Here is a 15,100-nt window from a genome sequence, read left to right on the forward strand (position 1 = left end):
GAACTACACTGAGATGCCTTTCTCACTTACCAGACTGGTAAAAATAAAAAGTATGGCACACATTGTGTTCACAAGGCTATGGAGAAGCAGACACTCTCATGTAGATTGGGGTACAAACTGATATAACCTTTTTGGAAGGGAATTGGTAATGTAGAACAAAACTAAACAAGATCAATGAATACCCAGCTCGGTGCTAATTTAAATGGAAAATAAAAATATTCTTATAAGCATACATAGTTGAGTAAACAATCTTGAAGGTTAAATTTAGTTTTTAGATACATGCAGCCAAGAATCTGTTTTTGATCAAAATCACCCCATTATGCTGATTGGATCAACCTATTTTGGTGATAAGTGACAAATACTATTCTAATTGTCCCGGTGCACCTCTGTGTGTGCGTGTGTGTGTATGTGTGTACTTCAAATAACACCTTTGACAATCAAAATCTGTAATCACTCAAGAACTTTACTGTATTTACCTTCCGTTTCCAAATAGAACCCAATGCATGATGTGAAAGTAATTTTTAATGACTAGCCCCATCATGGGTTTATATTGTTAGTTAAAAGTCACCTTGGAACCATAACTTTCTTGCTATTTAACCATTCAGTTCCGCTCATGGAAATATTGTGACTGATAATACTACTACTATTCACCTCCATAGTAGAGTTATCACACTGAAAAGAGTCCTAAAGAATTCTCCTACTAGATTTCTTTCTAAGAAAAGAGAATGATATCAAATATTTAGAAATACAGGAGCAAGGACAGAAGCTTATTTTGTAGCTTTGAAGAGTGTCTGGTTAAAGTCATTGCTAATGAGTGTATTCTTAAGAGAAGAAAAAATAAAGAAGTTTCTCTTTCAGTGTTGGGGAAATAAGAATAAGGAACGAAGCCGACTCACGGGAATCTTTTGAGATGAACGACCACTTCAACAAGTACAATTATTTTTAGTAAGAGTATACTTGCACTGGAGCAAAGGTTTCAAATCTTGATGGATTAAGGAAAAACAAGAAGCTCTTCTGTTATTTTTCAAGAAGCACCTGCTCAGGAGCCAGAAGAGTCTTATTTGCTGTCACAGTAGAGTAACCCAGCAGTGCAAAGTTATGATCACTGCCCAGTAGACAGACTCCAAATTGCTTCCCTCTGGTTGGCTCAGCAGAGGAACAAAGAGCCATGGAGACCATCAGCCCAGGTAAGCAGAAAACTCAACAAGGCAACTGGAGGAGGAGACCTGTGAACGGCATCAGAAGGAAAGTCTATGTGGCCAGCAAGGGAAGAATAAGGAAAACATCTAGTCTGTATCCTTTGAAATGGGTCTGATTTTCTAGGCTCCAGAAACCTCAGACACATAAAGCAAAGATACAGATAGCATGACTTCCAGATCCAAGCCTGGAAAGCAGATCTCTTTTTTAGAAGAATTTTATTTTCATTGTTTTAGGAAATGTCTCTTTATAAAAGGTGCATACGTTCCCCCATAAATGTACTGGATGTCCCATGTGGGTCTTTGTATATTGACTTTTTTGAGCTCTCTCGACATGCTTCTGATGAGTTTCTGTATGTTTCCATGTTCTCACTCTCTCTCCATCACCAGCCCATATCTGGGAATTCACACTAACAGCCCACGTTAGAGTGTAGACTCCCAGAATCCTAGTATGGGTACCATATTAACAGCATATGACACACTGCATGAGCCCATAGAAAAGGAATAAAAAAATCAGTTAACTCTCCTTAACTTTCAGCTTTTTAATGGCACGATAACATACTCAGCATTACTACTTTCAAACTCTTAAAATTCAGGCTAGTTTCATGTGAGGAGTTTATTTCCTTTTGGACGTTGGTCTATTTGTAATGGGGAATGACGGATAACAATGTAATAATAGTAATTAATAACATTAATCATCTCAATTAATAAAATGAATGGCTGGTATCCTGAGAAAATAAAGATATCAAGGAAACCTGAAATAGAGCCAACCTGATATTTAAAGGTGTTTTAAAATTAATTTTCCTCACTGATGGGCTAAGAGGAACAGGAACAGGCTGATGGTAGTTTTAGTTTGTTTAGGGTTCTCCTGCTTTGTTCAAGGTTTCTCTACCGTTAGGCCTCTGTCACCTCAGCTGGCACTGATGTCTTATTTTGTTGGATCAGTGCTTTTCACAAAACTGTGAACATGCTCAGAAGGTAACGAGTGGGCACCAGTATTCCTGGATAGGCTGTGCAAGAAACAAACAGGTGGGGGCCAGAGTTTGGGGTGGAAGTGAGATGATACGAAAACCTTCCTTTCCTGGCCCCAGCTATGATGAGGGGTTTCCGGAACCTGGAAGGACACTTCCGTTAAACAGCAAATGTCTCAGGCCCAAGGTGAGATGCCTTCCCTGCCTACCCTCTTGGACTGGCTCTTCTTAGCCATCTCCCGTAGCCTACTGTCAATCACAGACTCCGTCTCAGATCAAGGGGGGCAAATCTTTGTACTGTCATTGAATGTTCCTTGTTCCTTGAATTTGTGCAATCACAGAACTGGCAGGTGAGGCTCCCTCTGTGACAGCAAGGCCTCCATTGCCTGCCTCAAGTGCCAACGGCCCAAATCAAACTTGACATTGCCTGTCTCTGCCCACAGTCGTTCTGCTCTGCCTGGTGGCAATTCAATCCAGGGGTTAAAGGAGAAAATGGCCTTTGGAGCTTCTTACTGATTCCATCAAAGAACCCACTCACCCTACCAGGAGCCACACTGCAGCAGGGCAATATATTCCTTCCACCGAACAAATAGATTCAGTGAAAAAAAAATAAACAAGCTGGGAGGGAGGCCACAATTTTTCACATCAAACCTTAGTCTTAATACACAGACAAACACACTCCCCCAACTTCCTGAAATTCCTTCCCTGCAAAGCTTGTTGTGTGTGAATGCTAACAGAAAAGTTAACATCACCAAATTAGAAATGTGTGATGTGTGCACGTGCAAGTGAAAGAGAAAGAGATGAAAATGCACTTCGTGGGCCAAGGAAACATGCCCCAGCTCTTCTTCTTGTAGAGGTATATAATGGGAAAATTAATAGACCTGGTGAAATCTTATGGAAAATAAATTCTAATTTTTTCTCCTTAATTTTTAGGAAAAATACAAAATAAAACATCATTTAACCTGAGGTAATGAAAAACTCTCTCTAACCTCATTAAACTTGCCACTACCCGCAATAGTCTCCAAAAGCAAAAGACAAGTGAGATGTTTACTCTTCTAACTAGAAGCTTAGATTCAAAGAATGGCTCCGAACAGAGTCACCTCCCTAAAATATTTGATCCTTTGTTAGATTTTGGTTTGGACAAAAAAATTTTAACTTGATGATTCCATCTTGCTTTCAAAATGTATAGGAAATTCATCAATTTAAACCTCTGACATACAGTTCAATATCTACTCACTATTGCCCTTATATGAGACTTAAATCTCCCAATAAAAAAACAAACTCAGCTTCTATTGCCCAAATTAATGTGGCAAGATCTCCTATCGTCTTGATTGCTGCAAAAGAGCTCCCAATTAAAGAACGGTTAGTTATTTTGGGGTGCCCAGGAAAATCCCCCTATAACCCCACAAAGCTTATCATCACCATGGGCTTCCAGAACCATGGAGAGTTTGACTCAACCTGGGAAAAGGGCTTCTGTCCCAGCTCTGGGATACTCTTGCTCACTTGGAGCTACACAGCTACATTTTGTGCTCAGTATGGCCCCATTTTTCTTGAATCAATCCCTCAGTCTTCTAGCAAAAGGAACTGAAATCCAGGCCAAAGGTCTGCACTGCAGGTAGACACCACACCAGCCTCCTCCACTTCATTCCTGGCCAACATGCCCAAAGCAAACTTCTCCACAGAGCTCCAGTTCCAAACCGGCAGCCCTCAGACACCAGGGGAGGGCAGGCAGAGAAGTGATTTTTGTACTAATCAATTCTGAGCCCCAGCTCAGCCAGGTATGGATGACTTATTGACCCCCCAATAAGATAAAAGCAAAACAAAGCCTAATCCTCTTCATTTAAAGCCAATACTGCACTAAGTGATGATCTGATTAGGGAAAAAAAAGGAATAAAAACAAAATGAGATTTCTAAAAATGACAATATTCAGTTTTATGTCACCAGAAAATTAAATTTTTAAAAAATACTTAATATTTCTAATTATTTTATTTACGGTCTCATCCCAAACACAAAAATAATAATAGTACCTAATATTATGGAGTGATAACTCTCAGGCACTGTTTTATGTACCCAATATATGAATTCACTAATTCTCACATAGCCTTGGGAGATAAGTACTGTTATCATTCTCAATTTATATAGGAAAAACTAAGGCACAGAGAGGTTAAGGCACTTGGCAGAGGTCACACGAGAAGTTTGATTTCAGAGCCCAGTTCTTAAGGACTTCTCAGATCACTTCTTTGAATCAAGATGGCATCTGTATTCAGCCACTCCCTCTTTGCTCAAGTGCCTTCATACTAAGTAATGAAATCAAAATCTCCCCTTATGATATATACTGTTACTTAAAAATATTTTGCTTTTTCGTGTGATCCCTTAAGTGGCAGATTACTTCTCGATACATTCTGTATGTGGTAGCAGGAGTTACCATTTTATGACTCAAAGAGTGTCTCCCTGAGTGTGGATAAATGAGTTCAAGCCACATGCTATAGCATCTAGCAATTTTCTGTCATTCAAAAAACCCTCCTAACTGACCTAACTTAATGGAGACTCCCCTATCTTAGGAGTTCCTTTTGGAATAGCACCATCAACAGAACTCAGCCTTCATTACTACCAAGATTTGTTCTACCCACATCTTCTGGCCAATCCTCACTGCAGTCCCAACTCTCTAAAAAAAAATTAAGAAAGGCTGCACACTGCCTGATGGGAGGGTCCCCCAAAGAAGACAGTCTCTCTGTTGCAAAGGAGAGTTAATCCTTCCTGGGCTGACCTTTGTTTATTCTTTTACAATACTTCTCCTCCTCCATAGGAAAGAGGGAACAGGGCAAAATTTGCAACTTCAAGGTGCTGGCCAGAGTAGCAGGGGTGGTCCAAAGATTTGTCCTAAAAGCTTCACTCCAGGGCGCTAACCAGGGCAGGAAGGGGCTATGATGGGGCAGAAGTCAAAGAGAAAATCAGAAGCAGTGGCTAATGGTGTATATTAAAATGATAATGTATGCTATGCTATGTTTTTTATAAATGCAAGATTGTACTTTATGCTTTATTTTTAGAATTTTAAACATGAAATATGTTAAATATGGACTTTCACAGATTTTATTTTATGAATTCTTCAAAATTTTTAAAGTAACAGTATCTGGGGTGTTGTACAAAATTTATATTGCAGTATAGGGTACTGTCATTTTGCTGGAGTTTGGCAATCACCACATGACCCAAGAAATTAAATGCAAACTTGATTTTATATTAGCATTTTTCCAAAAAGGGAGTCATTGCATTAATCAGTAAAAGGATTGGCATTGCAAAAGAAGAAAAGACATATTGCCTATACTAAATTCCTAGAAGTAGAACTATGGCAGTGATGAATATGAATACTTTTAAAATTTTTTGATGTATATTTTAAAAGTGCCTTTCAGAAACATTTTGCCAATTTTTATCCCCAGTAGCTACGTCTGAGACTCTTTCCACACGTACTTTTCAACAATGGTGATCATTACCTTTAGTATCTGCGATTTGACAGATGAAAAGTTACCCTGCTATTTCTTGATTGCTGATAAGATTAAATTTTTTCATATGTTTGTTGGTGAACTTTATTTCTCCCCTGATGAATGACCTATTCAATTTCTTTGCCCCTTTTTGTTTCTATGGAGAGTTGTTTATCTTCTTTCCAGTATTTGTATCTCACCTCATTTTACATCCCACTCCTTTGGCCAATATGTCCACAACAATAATAGACAATACTGGTGATAATGGCAATCCTCATCTGTAGCCTGAATTTATTTGAGATGCAGGACAATTCCAAAACATCAGAAATGCACCCATGAGCAAAAATAAGTAGCCAAATGCATTTCAACAACTTCTCTGTTACCTAGTGATTATCAGTAGCTCAGATAACTGATAACCAAGAGCTCAAAAGACAATACAAGAGGCATGTTCCAATTTCTTTCCCGAGTTTAGCAGCTCAGAAATCCTGACATTACTTTCCTAGCACTCAGAAGATCATAAGAGACTTGCTGACTGTATTCGTGCTGTTTTAAAATTCGGAGGGGGGAAATCAGAAAAAAAGTCATCTACAAAGAACACACATAACTGAGAACAATTGGCTACATTACCTAGACACATCGAACAGACTTTTTCCCCAAAGCACCTAATTCTCTATCAACTTAGTTTATCACAAACTTGGAAAAAAATTTACACACCAAGATATATACATATACGTATTTATATATACACATTCACATCTACATGTACGCATTCATGGGTAATTAACCTTACACAGGCAAAATTCTATAAATATTGATCATGGAAGAGGAAAACTGTGGAAAATTGCCAAAATAATAAATCATTTGGCTAGAGAACTTTCCCAGATGACAGCTCCTATTTCTTTAGGTTATCTTTTTGTGAATCTCAAAAGAAGTGCCTTCCCTGAAGCAAGACGAGAGACGGAAAGCATACAGCCATACAAAAGGCACTGTAGCCATATACGTGAATTCCCCCATTCGAGCATGCAACTCTTCGTTTCACATCTCCCTCACGTATTACAATGCAGAATGAGGGCCATGACTGATGAAAACCTTGGCGATTTCTCTAGCTGTCAAAATGTATGGCCTCTCCAGCAGAGTTCTAAAATTGCATCAATTCTAAGCCGGGAAATCAAGGGCCCAGGCAGCAAATCCACGATTCTGAGGTGAGACAGGCTCTCTGCATCAGGAGAGGTTTTTTAGGCTATGTGGAATAGCCTCATTGGTCCTTAAGATTTCCTTTCTAAAAAGTCCATCTTTCACAAATAGATAAATAATAAAAAGTCCATCTTTCCAAATATTTACAATAAGTATACCCTCAGTTCACAGCATGTTAACTGCCAAGGAATGGCAGATTTGGAAATGTCCCACGAAACTGAGGCCACTCTACATCATGCTGTGTGGATATTGGTGTGTGCATACAGAATACTTGTATGGGACTCTTACAGAGACATACCAGTCCTGCCATCAGCCAGCTAGCCATTCAGTGTCCCATCTCAAACAAGCAGGGAACCTGGGTATAAATCACTGCAGGCTCTCTGATGAATAAGCCATGACACCACTCCCACCTTGGCAGTAGCCTCAGGGTTTATTTAAGTAATTTAAGGCCAAAAAAAAAAAAATCACATGCTTAATGTCAATCAGTGCTCTTTACATGATAATTTTTTTGAGCATCTCCTACCCTTTTCTATGAAGAAAATAACCATTTGCTACCCATAGATTAGAAACCCAGCAGGCCTGCAATGCATACAACATAAGAGAAAAAGTTTGTACAGAAATTTGGCAGGAGGGCCAATCAATAAAGTGGTCTGACTCCAGTGTCCCTGCGCATCTAATTTCCTTGTAGGGTTCTCTGCACGCTCCCAACTATGGCCACCAGTCCTGAGCTCTGCACACTCTACTTCTGCTTGATTGATGAGCATTTCATGTGCAAACCCCTATTCCTTTCCTTTCTCCTACTGCATGGATGAAACAAACTCAAACTGTCTGTCCAGAGTTTTATAAAAGGGAATGGAACAAAGAAGAAAACAAAAAGAAAATTTTAATCCATTTAAAGAGATGAATATGCAAAAAACAACAGCTTGGAAGCCCAAGATAATCCAAATCCTTATCATTAACTGAATGGCGGATTTTGTCCTGAGTAGTTGGGTTAATTAGCTGCTGCCTGGTCTTGGACAAATTACTGAATATTGGTTTCCTCATCCACACAACGAGGATTCATTCAACAAATGTTTGAGTGTCTCTACTCTGCCAGACGCTGAGAACACAGCAGTGGGGGAAACAAGACCACTGAAGCTGACAGTATATTATGTAATACAAGTAGACAACATCTACAGGATCAATTGTTACAGGGAGGAAATTAAATGAGGGGATGTGAATTAAGTCCACACTCTGTAAAGTCTCCCAGCGCAACACAGCAGGGCTGGACGTGTTGCCTCATGACGGTTACAAGCTGATGTGGCTCCGCTCGCTGCTCCAGCTGGGATTCTTCTCCTCCAGTTCCGGAATCCTTTCTTCCTGCCCCCTGTTATCTGGTGGGTAACACTTTCCTGCAGTAGCATTGGACTAAGTCCTTCCCATTTTGTCTACAGACCTAGACCAAATAGCTCTCTTCAGAAAAGCTCCAGCCCCTTAGTGAGAGGTCAGGTGTCCCCTCTAGTCTCCAGCTCACCAGAAGGACAGGGAAATGTGAGTGCTCGGAGTCCCACAGAGGCCTGGAGTCTTCCCAGCTCAGGCTCTCATTGGAGGACACTGGTTAGTTCCTGCCCGCACTTACATGAGCAAAGAATAATTTTACTAAAGCAGTTTAACAATATTATAATGCCAAACTATTCAGAATTTGGGATACACGTAATTTATATATGTTAGTGCCTGTGCATCCAAAGGTTACAACGGCCCAGAAGAACAAACAAACAGAAAGTCATCTTCTCGAGGTTATTGGCAAAAAATCACACAGAAATATGTGTATATGTGTGAGGGGGCTCGTGTATGAGCGCTCCTGTCAAAGAAGCTTTAGACTTCTTTATAATGCCTGCTGTGAGGAGAAACCATCCTGCTACATTTTCTCTTCTAAAGATAGTTCTATTTTCACTATTATGTTTAGTAATAAGTTTCTACTCCTCTGCAGGGCTGAATGACCATTTCTACCTGCTACCAAGGGCCTTCTTACCTAACTGCTGGGATTTGGCTCAGAGACCACCCTTTTCCAACAACTGGGGATCGATAAAGCACTTGCTGCTTTGAAGACAGATTTACGGGTTGGGCCATTCTCTCCTCCAGAAGCCTTTACACATAAAATAAATTTCCTTGGTTATCTATTGTCTAATTTTGGCCTGTGGGAATGTTCCTTTCAAACAAGGAAAAAACTGAACTCAAAACTACCTGAAGGCTACCTGGCATCTCATTGGAATAAGAGACAAAGCATTCGACAGTAATTCCAGGCAGTTCCATGTGAATATTGATGGCAGACAAAGAAAAAAAATTAGCAGAATTTTACTTTATGGTAATTGTGAGTTTTCTTTATAAGCAGAAACTGTATTTAATAAAGGGCTCCAACGTTAAAACACATCTTTGTCCCAAACAATTTTTATTCTTTAACGTGTGCCAAATGTAATTTTTGTGAAAACTATATTCCAGTAAGTAAATAATTTTTTTTTTTTTTCTTTTTTTTTTTTTTTAAAGATTTTATTTATTTATTTGACAGAGAGAGAGAGATAGCGAGAGCAGGAACACAAGCAGGGGGAGTGGGAGAGGGAGAAGCAGGCTTCCTGCCGAGCAGGGAGCCCGATGTGGGGACTCGATCCCAGGACCCTGGGATCATGACCTGAGCCGAAGGCAGACGCTTAACGACTGAGCCACCCAGGCGCCCCCCAGTAAGTAAATAATTTTAAGTGATATTTTATTCAGCTACGATGGAGAGCAACAAAAGCCTCTACCACAAAAATCTAACAGAACATTAGTAAACATTAACGTAATATAACCACTTCTAGGTAGAAGACACATTTCTTTTTTTTTTTTTTTAAGATTTTATTTATTTATTTGAGACAGAATGAGAGAGAGAGCATGAGAGGAGGGAGGGTCAGAGGGAGAAGCAGACTCCCTGCTGAGCAGGGAGCCCGATGCGGGACTCGATCCCGGGACTCCAGGATCATGACCTGAGCCGAAGGCAGTCGCTTAACCAACTGAGCCACCCAGGTGCCCCTAGAAGACACATTTCTATCAATTAAAACATCTGTGAGGCATATAAATGTATATCAATATGTAATACACATGGGCCATATTTTGGTTCAAATTATATTAACTTCTCTTTTTCCTGACTCGACATTTCTCATAAAACTAGGATTCTTGTCTGAGTTTTTAAACCTATTAGGGGAAACAGTTTAATTGAACACCACCAAAATAGGATTTTCAAAAACTGTAAACTCAGAAACTATAAATACATTACACTGATTAGAGAATGAAAAACAAGCATTTGTTCATTCAAAACAAATATTTTCTGAGCATCTAAAATATGCCAGACACTGCTGTGGGCATGTGGAGACAGAAGTGAATAAAACAGACAAAAATCTCTGCCTTCATGAAGGAAGAGAAAATCGTATCTTCTTATCCGCTGTCGTCCAAACTAGAGCTGGTGGTACCCACCATTCTCAAGGCTCCATCAGCCTGAAAGGCAGTTCTCCCACAGTGATCTGGACAGTAAAGCCTCATCAGGTACACCCTCTCATCATGCACAGAGTTCAAATTCACTTCATTTTATACCGACCAAGGCTAACTTTTCACCTTCCAAATTGGATGACAGCTTTTGGACATAATACAAAATGGAATTTTGCGGTTTATCGTTACCTTGAACATACTCTGAAGGGGCTTAACAATGAAATATCGAGTGACTGTCTGCTCCCAAGAAATACATTCTTTCTAAAGTTAAACCAGTCGTGGCAACCCAAGCAATCAGTCGAGGCAGACCCATGATCCAAGTTTTGGAATGTCTTGGGAAAGATTTTAGGATTAAGATTCAGAAGAAGTCTGTTGAATCTTGGAACAATTTCAAGAAATGAAAATTTTCTCCATTCCTCCCCATTCATTTAATTCTTGTTTTAATCATATGAATGGATAGTAACCAAGGACAGGATAATTACAGATCAATAACTATAGAATGGGTGGTTTTATATGCTCGTAGTGATGCTGGGCACTTTTTCAAAAAAAGAAGAGTCTGCAATCAGGCTGGAATCGATAAACATAAAGTGATCCCCCAACAATACGAAATAGCAGATAACTAAGTGATGGGTAGTTTGGTATAATCCATACACCCAACATGATGTCCTAAGAGGCAAGGTTTGACAAGATTGAGTTGAACTTGCCTTGAACAAGGGGGTGAATAGGTTAAAAAGGACAGACTGCTCACAAGGCTTGGTTGAGGAATTAATCACATGCACATGTGGAAGGAAGAAGATCATCTGACTGAAGTAGGGTTCATGTTTGGAGAGAGATAGCATGTGATGCTGGAGACGTAGAGATTATGAAAGAACCTGATGACTTATAAGGGTTCTGACTAGACAGAATCAATAACAGGAAGGATGATTTGGTGAGGTGAATCAGATGATAAAAGCAGTATTTCTTTTAAGTAAGCCCTATTCCCAACATGGGACTTAAATTCATGACCTTGAGATTAACAGTCCACTCTGAAATCAAGAGTGGACCTGAGATCAAGAGTCATATCCTCTACTGACTGAGCCAGCCAAGTGCCCGAGAAAAACAGTATTTATAGAAGCTTAATCTGGTGGAGGTGGCCAAAGTCAACCACAGTGTGACTTGCCACTCACAAAGGAAAATGTACCTCGATGGAAAACTATGCGTTCATTGTCTAGACTCTAGGGAGCAGCCCTCTGAATTATTGGATTCTTGCTCTATGGGAGTGCTGTTCAACTCTGTAAGTTACAAGTAAGTGATAGCAATGCAAAATAATTATTGTGTATAGATGTGCAAATCTGTCCTGTCCAGAAGCAGTTTGAGTGAGTTCCCATCCCCCTAAATCTCCCCCACCCCCAAACAGGGGATAACAATTTTGCTTCCATGTATATAGTCATTTCAATATTCCTGATCTTATCAATGAGCCTATCCTTCAAATTCTCTTTTGAACTGGCTATTACATCTGCCTGCTTCCCTCATTGATTGGTGAGTAAAATAAAACTCAAACACCTGTTCATTTTATGTCTGCCTGAAAGTCAGGATTTTGCCTTATGCAGAAATTTCCTCTGAAGGATAAAGTAATAATGCAGGCCTGGGTACCTTGGGAGAGAGGTCGGTGCCGGTAAAGATGGGAAGAAGGGAAGAAACCAGAGTCTTTATAAAGAAAATGTTGGGCAAAACATGATGACTGAATGAGTCCCCTGAATAATTCCCAACTCGTCATCATGGTCTTTTATGCTTATCATTCCTGATTGGCGCTCAAATTCACGAAATTTACAAATCTTCAATCAACTCTGAGAAAGGTGCCTGATTGGAGGAGAGAGGCAGAGCAGTTCAAGCAACTTAGCTTCCTGACATGTGTTCTTTTTGAAACTCTTTCCTGCTCCTCATGGACAGCTGACCTCCTAAGAGTGATGCCAAAAACCAGTCTCTACCTGTGACATCTCTTGGCTTCAACCTTCCTTAAGAAGGAAGAGGGTAAGAAAAACAAGAGTAATTTAACCTGTTTAAAAGGCTTTCCTGTGTCCCACTAGCCACAACTTAACAGAGGGTATTTAAAAATAAGCAGAGGAGAGGGGTGCCTGGATGGCTCAGTCTGTTGAGTGTCCAACTCTCAGGTCATGATCTCAGGGTCGTGAGATCGAGCCCCAAGTCAGGCTCTCTGCTCAGCATGGAGCCTGCTTAAGATTCTCTTTCTCTCTCCCTCTGCCCCTCCCACTCTCTCTCTTAAAAAACAAACAACAAAAACAAAACAGAGGAGAAAATCTTGTCAGGAAAAAGATAAAAAGGTAGAGTTGCCTCAGGTATATCCCCATTGGATTAATCCAAATGCAGATAATTAGAAATTGACAGTAACTGGGGCTCAGTCAGTTAAACATCGGACCCTTGGTTTCAGCTCAGGTCATGATTTCAGGGTCATGAGATTGAGCCCCCTCCTTGGGCTCCATGCTCAGTGAGTAGTAAGCTTCCTGTCTCCCCTCTCCTTCTGCCCCTCCCCCTGCTCCTGCTCTTTCTCTAAAATGAATAAATCCTTAAAAAAAAAAAAAAAAAAACGAGGGGCACTTGGGTGGCTCAGTCATTAAGCATCTGCCTTTGGCTCAGGTCATGATTCCAGGGTCCTGGGACAGAACCCCATGTCTGGCTCCCTGCTCTGCGGGAAGCCTGCTTCTCCCTCTCCCACTCCCCCTGCTTGTGTTCTCTCTTGCTGTGTCTCTCTCTGTCAAATAAATAGGTAAAATCTTAAAAAAAAGAAATGGACAATAACTATGGTTTCTCCTAATCACAGAATCAAACTAAAAGAAATCCCAATATTGGTGTCTTTTAAGTGACCTGTATACATAAGGCATTTTCGGTTCAATACAAAAATATGTGAAAAGCTGAGGACAACATTATGCTCATATTTAAACAAACTTACCAACATATCTACCAATTTTGTTCTAAAAACCAGGATGGGGGGTGCCTGGGTGGCTCCATCGTTAAGCGTCTGCCTTCGGCTCAGGTCATGATCCCAGGGTCTTGGGATCGAGCCCCGCACCGGGCTCCCTGCTCAGCGGGAAGCCTGCTTCTCCCTCCCCCACTCCCCCTGCTTGTGTTCCTGCTCTCACTGTGTCTCTCTCTGTCAAATAAATAAATAAAAACTTATAAATAAATAAATAAATAAATAAAATAAAATAAAAACCAGGATAGGGCCTGAGAATGTAGCCACAGCTGCTGGATTTGAACCTTCACAGGCACACGGCTTATTTTCAATAATGACAAGTCATTTGTAGCACTTTACGTTTGCAAAACATTTCCACATAGAGCATTGTACTCAACTCTAATCTTGTGAGTCAAGGCTCCCATTTCACACACGAGCAAGTTGAGGCTGAGAGGTTGGATAGCTTGCCCAAGTGGACAGTAGTTGTTAAGAACTGGATTCAAGGGATGCCTGGGTGGCTCAGTCGGTTAAGCGTCTGCCTTCAGTCCAGGTCCTGCATCGGGCTCCTTGCTCAGTGGGAGCCTGCTGCTCCCTCTCCCTGCTTCTGTCTGCCGCTCCCCCCGGCTTGTGTGCTCGATCTCTCTCTCTCTCTCTCTCTGACAAATAAATAAAATCTAAAAAACTGAAAAAAAAAAAAAAAAAAGGAGAACTGGATTCAAATCCTGAAGAATTTCAAATTCCAGTGAACTCTTCATTCAGCAGACAGGGCAGGTTATTTTTGTACTGTACACAGTCTGGTTATTTTGAGGGGCAAAGCTCACACCGTTCCTTATTCTCAAATGAAATCTCCACAGCCGCTGTTAGAAATTCTTTTCAAAGCTCCTGGATCCAGATTAGCTACAGAATGTTAGGGAGGTAGGAAAGCCACAGGGAAAGACTCCCTGTGGGAGGCTGACTGATTCATGGTCCTGATCAACGGCCAAACCCTCTGCCACATATGTCCATAGTCTTGCCACATAATCAGCCACAGAGTTTCAGGGTGAATTGTTGGGCAGCAATATGGCGGCCACAGAAATCAGATACACGCTCCCTTTTGTTAGGCAACTACCCACCTGTCTTTGACCTCTGAACATATCCCTCTGGGAAGAAGGAGTAATTTGGATGATCACTTGGTCTCTCTTTAGGAAACTGGACTCTGAAATGCTAAATGGAGCACATTAATAAGGCCTCAGCACAATATAATATAAATAAATCCCTTAAAAAATAAAAATTTAATGGCAGCCCAGAATCAGATTAATTCTTTTCACCTGATTTGCTTTTTTTTCCTTCCCTATACAACCAACAAGCAATCTGATAGTCAAAAGATGTTCACACACTTCTTGTTAAAATCAATTTCCAAAGTAATAAAATGCACTGCCAGCATGATTAAAATAAATTCACATCAGTGTCCCTAGCGGTCCATCCTCAAATATACTCTAATATTAGAGACCCATATTTCCTGAATGTTCGTGACCTGAAGTGAAGAAAAGAGAGGTAGAATTGCCTGCTCCCTATAGCAGAAAAGGAGCTTTCCCTTCCTTTGTAGGAAGAAAATACGAAGTTGTCTATTCAGTCAAAGGATTGCTGGCTTCACTCCACACAGTATTTTTCCAAGATTTTTTTTTTTCCACGTGGAAAGTAATATACACAACTTTAACGTAACAGACAGAAATTACTATTTTTGCTGACCTCAAGATGTGTGGAATGCCACTGTGGACACACAGAAACAGACAAACAAAAACTAACCAGAAAAACACAAAAGTTAATAAAAACAATCAT

The 15,100-nt window shown here is 40.3% G+C and overlaps 1 protein-coding gene across 5 annotated transcripts in view; it reads right to left on the reverse strand.

Annotated features, from left to right (window-relative positions):
* The window catches only part of PID1 (phosphotyrosine interaction domain containing 1), a 225,584-nt gene that overhangs the window by 16,764 nt on the left and 193,720 nt on the right, over positions 1 to 15,100 (reverse strand). The window contains exon 1 of one of the 5 annotated variants that reach the window (XM_064587204.1): positions 14,395 to 14,430. The exons of the other annotated variants lie outside the window; for them this stretch is intronic. Coding sequence (XP_064443274.1) covers positions 14,395 to 14,415 — 21 coding nt within the window. The 5' untranslated portion in view covers positions 14,416 to 14,430. Of the gene's footprint in view, positions 1 to 14,394; positions 14,431 to 15,100 lie in introns of those variants that run through there. 5 annotated transcript variants of the gene reach the window in all.

Source organism: Mirounga angustirostris, unplaced genomic scaffold (genome assembly GCF_029215605.1).
Source record: "Mirounga angustirostris isolate CCGP_5_RB_7025 unplaced genomic scaffold, mMirAng1.0.hap1 SCAF_3, whole genome shotgun sequence".
Lineage (NCBI taxonomy): Eukaryota > Metazoa > Chordata > Mammalia > Carnivora > Phocidae > Mirounga > Mirounga angustirostris.